Genomic DNA, 4,509 nt, shown 5'->3' with positions numbered 1-4,509 from the left:
TCTTTAATGTAGGAGTGCAGTGAGGTTTTGAATAAAAAAATAGTAGACTTGGCCACAATGTAGATTTCACTACTTTGATAGCCGAATTTTTTGGTAGGGAGTTTGGAACTTGGTATTTTTTCACGGTTATGTTTTTGTTTTTTTGCGGGCTTTAGCATCATGGACGACGTGTAATAATAATTATTTTTTTTTTTTTTAATTTTTAAATTTTTTTTTTATATGTCGTAGATTTTCTCTTGTATATTTTGTATTTGAATAAAATAAATGTACGAAAACATTATTATGTTTTATAAATGTAATATATTATATATAACTACAAACAATTCCTTCTTACCATATTGTAACGCTGTTTGAAAGTAAACGTTTATGCGTGCTAAGCGCGCCACTTCATACGTTTAGAAATACATTCACTGAAGTGGTATTAATTTTAGAAAAAATTCAATTTTTAGATTTTTCCCTTCAGTTACACTATAAGACCTACCTTTGTGCCAAATTTCACGTTTTTACTTATACGGGAAGTGTCTTATAATTTTGATGATCAGTAAGTGAGTCAGTAACAATTTTGAAAATTTTGAAATCCTCCCATTTTGAAATGGCACAATATTAAGGGCTCATTTTCTTACAGCGTCCTAAACTACTCGAGATTAATCTGTGTTTTAAATTTCAAAAGTTTATCTTAAGAGGAAACAGAGATATATATGTTAGAAAAACTGGGTGAATTGGTTCGTGTAAAGATACACTGACATTGCTGGAACTTGGCCTGGCGCACTGCCGTGCGCTCAGATGCACTTCTATGTATTAACAATTATTTTGATCAATCGTCATTTCTTTGTATTGTTAAAATCCTAAATGCCATTCATGCTCCCTGACTACGGTTAAAATATATTCAAAAGAAACTAACTTCTTCCCTGAATATTCTATATTTAAATGTTCATCCAGTGGCCCCGACCACGATGCAATACCAATATAAAAATATATACGTACGTATCAAATAAAAAAAAAAACAATAATCTGTCAACAAATTATTTTTATAACTTTTGTCATTAAAAATTGAAATTAAAATTTTACTATGTAAATTTAGTATCTAAATAAAAAAAACATGAGATTTTAAGGTGCTTCAAAAAGAGTGGTTATAGTAATAAGATATACAGTTTTTTTGTAAAAAATGAGTAAACAATCATTCGAATTTTAACTAGATAGAAACTACTTAGTTGATAGGTAATAATTTAGAGTGAAGTTTTTAGTAAATAAGTATTAAAAAATGTATTTTAGGTGTTCAAAATGTTGTAGGTACATAACATAATTATTAAAATTGTTTACAGACAATGAGTATGATGTAAACGATAAAGACTATGGTAAGTACAAATCCAATTCTTCAATTCTACAAATGTGTCTTAAATGTTTAAACCAAATGTACACAATATGAATTATAATTTGACTTTCAAATTCCAATATACAATAAAACCAAATTATTCTAGAGATTGGTTGAACTTAAAAATTTGCTCTCGAACTAAACTTGAGCTAACATTTTTAAACCTAAAGCTTTATTAAATTGTTTGAACTTTAGACAGTTCGTTCCACCTCTACAAATTACATATTATTTTTAAATTTTAGAAGCTAATCGTTTACATATTTTAAGTACCTAACATTTCTTAAAATATTTTCAAACAAACATTTCTTTGTATAAAGAGAACTTTAAGGAAAATTTTAAGAACACAGGTAATTAATATATGTAAATTATTGTATTTATAAAAGAATAAAAAATAAATTTTTGGCATGGTTAAGAACATTAGATTTTTACGAATCAAAATACTTAGAAAAATATTCTGCTTTGGAATATGAAGTTAAAATTCTAAGTTGTCATTCATAAAAGTAAAAACTTAAAACAATTTAAGGATAAAAATATTTAAAAATATGAACTTTTTAATAATAATGTGTTTTTTAACAACATTTTCAAAAAAAATAATTCTTTTATGAAATAATTAGTGTTTCATGATAAAACAATCACCTTGTATAATTAAATATGTTCTTAACCATGCCAAAAATGTATTTTCAAACATTTCTCTGTATTAAGAGATTCTTAAGGAATATTTTATGAACACAGGTAATTAATATGATATGTAAATTATTGTATTTATAAATAAACAAAAAATACATTTTTGGCATGGTTAAGAATATATTTAATTATATATATATATCTGTAAATTTCTTACAGTATTCACGTTCAATCATATATTATTGAACCAAAAGATTTTCATACTTGGAAGTGCAATGCACTAATCAAAAAATGAAAGAACAATTTTTAAATTTTTCTTATTTAAAATGTTCTGCTTTCTCTATGACCCATAGATATTTCTTTCCAGACAAATTTAAAATTTGATGCTTACACCAGAAAATTGTCCGGTCCCATAAACATAAATAATGGTGTCAAATTAATTAAACATAGATTTTATTTTTTGGGCACACTTCAAAATACAAATTAACACGCTAATATGATATTTGAGATAATTTTTTATTCTGAGCGGAGTGATTTATTTTACAAAAATGTTTTTTTTTTGTGTGTCTTTCATCACCTGTGTGTCATCACGATTTTACTTATTTTTTGTTATTGTATAATATTAATTCAATTTACCTGCTATCTTATTAATAATAAGTAATAAAAATATAAATATAATTTAAAATATCCTAGACTGACAAACCGTCTCCACTCAGAATCGTTTTTCGTATATTATAATGATATTATAGCTTTGAATTCAAATTTAATACCGTATCCATTACAGTGACCCACTCGTAACCTACCATACAGAAGCGTGACATCCACTTACCTACTTTATTTATTTGGTGGTGCAAATTTGAATATAATTCAACAAAATCTATGCCTACAACAATTTATTATTTGTGTCATTTATAAATTATTATAATCAATGACGGAAATGTGTGCCTAGCTTCTAAGCAGTATTATATTTATCGGTCAAAAGCTTTTAAACACTTCACGCCAATAATTGTCTTACACTCTAACAATGTTAAATAAGTCCAAATACAAATACATCATGTTTTCGGATTTTTGTAAATCAATTTTTTTTTTAATTTCAGAATTAATTAAAATTTAAAAAGAAAGAATTTTTAATAAATACTTGAAAAAAACAACGATCTAAATATTCTGAAAATACTGTAAAATTGTTAATTTAATCCTAATTCCTAAAAGATGTTTGATATTAATTAAAACGATTTTGAGTAATTACGACATATTTTGCATGAAGTTAGCGGTATAAATATTTAAAAAACAATTATTGTCCAACTACTTTCCAACAGGGATAGAAATAATGAGACAATTTTGTGTTCTTATAAGTATTTTACTTTAAAATGGTAATGTCTAATTTGATTTATGCTGATTAAATTATAATGTCATATTATAATGTGTGGGGTGTGATATAATATGTGACTGAAATCAATCATCTCACAACCCTCCTTATAATAAAAAAAAAACTTTTGCTTACAAACCAATCTCAAATATCACATTAGTTTATCATTCTAACTTTATTATTCATAGTTTATAGTGTATTTCGTCCCTATCCATGCAAAGCACCTGAAGTCAAAAAACATGATGTTTGAGAACAAGCTTTGGAAATTGTTTCTGTTATATTTGCGCTAGTTAAGACATACGCGCGGAGTTTCGCGGACAACAAAACAACTTACAGCGAGTGCGATCTAATTAAGACTGTTGATTATAATATGAAATGGCTATCGCAGTATCGCGTTATCGTCGATACTGATTACATAATAGTATAAATATTAATTAGGTAGTATACATATTAATTAAGTATACACAACATTATTCCTCATTAAAAATAATAATAATAATCTAATAACATTTTATAATTCAATTACTTTTGCTTTCACATTCTTATTATACTGAAACAACATATTATAATTGTACACATAATAATTACATAATAATATAATAAATAATAATAGTAAACACAACAATAATAACTAATACATTATTTTTTTTTTTTTTTTTTATTCACTCTGATGTATTCCTTCGCTCAACATACTAGATTTTAATTTATTTGCACCATTTTCACACTTCCATTCATCACCACTAAATACCTACATCCACTCAGTACTTTCATAACTTTTCCTGGTAACCAATTTTGACCTTTTGCTTGTGGGTTTTTTACTAACACTTTTTCATTAATTTCAAAATTTTCCGATTTTCCAACTGAGTGCTCTAAAATAATGCTCCCCCTATTTTTGGTTTTATTACTGTTAATTGTGTTTTCGGCTTAAAATGTAACATAATTTCTGTTGGACAACAACCTGTGTCAGCTGACGGTGTATTTCGATAAGGCAATAATACATCGTCTATTTTCGTTTGCATTCTCGTTATCTCTCTCTCATTACACAGTGACTTAACTAATATCTTCTTAATAGTTTGTACCCCTCTCTCCGCCAAACCATTTGACTCCGGATTATACGGTGAGAATGTAATAACCTTATACTATTATT

The 4,509-nt window shown here is 26.4% G+C and overlaps 1 protein-coding gene across 5 annotated transcripts in view; it reads left to right on the top strand.

Annotated features, from left to right (window-relative positions):
- Nucleotides 1–4,509, top strand: part of LOC100576058 — a 98,527-nt gene that overhangs the window by 4,081 nt on the left and 89,937 nt on the right. For 3 of the 5 annotated variants that reach the window (XM_008183188.3, XM_029485949.1, XM_029485947.1), the window contains 2 exons: nucleotides 1,323–1,355; nucleotides 1,690–1,719. In XM_008183188.3, coding sequence (XP_008181410.2) covers nucleotides 1,323–1,355; nucleotides 1,690–1,719 — 63 coding nt within the window. The remainder of the gene's footprint in view (nucleotides 1–1,322; nucleotides 1,356–1,689; nucleotides 1,720–4,509) is intronic. The other 2 variants (XM_029485950.1, XM_029485948.1) reach the window with 1 other exon arrangement.

Source organism: Acyrthosiphon pisum, chromosome X, assembly GCF_005508785.2.
Source record: "Acyrthosiphon pisum isolate AL4f chromosome X, pea_aphid_22Mar2018_4r6ur, whole genome shotgun sequence".
Taxonomy (NCBI): Eukaryota; Metazoa; Arthropoda; class Insecta; order Hemiptera; family Aphididae; genus Acyrthosiphon; species Acyrthosiphon pisum.
Note: the sequence above shows the minus strand (reverse complement) of the source record. Positions and strands in the feature narration are given on the sequence as shown.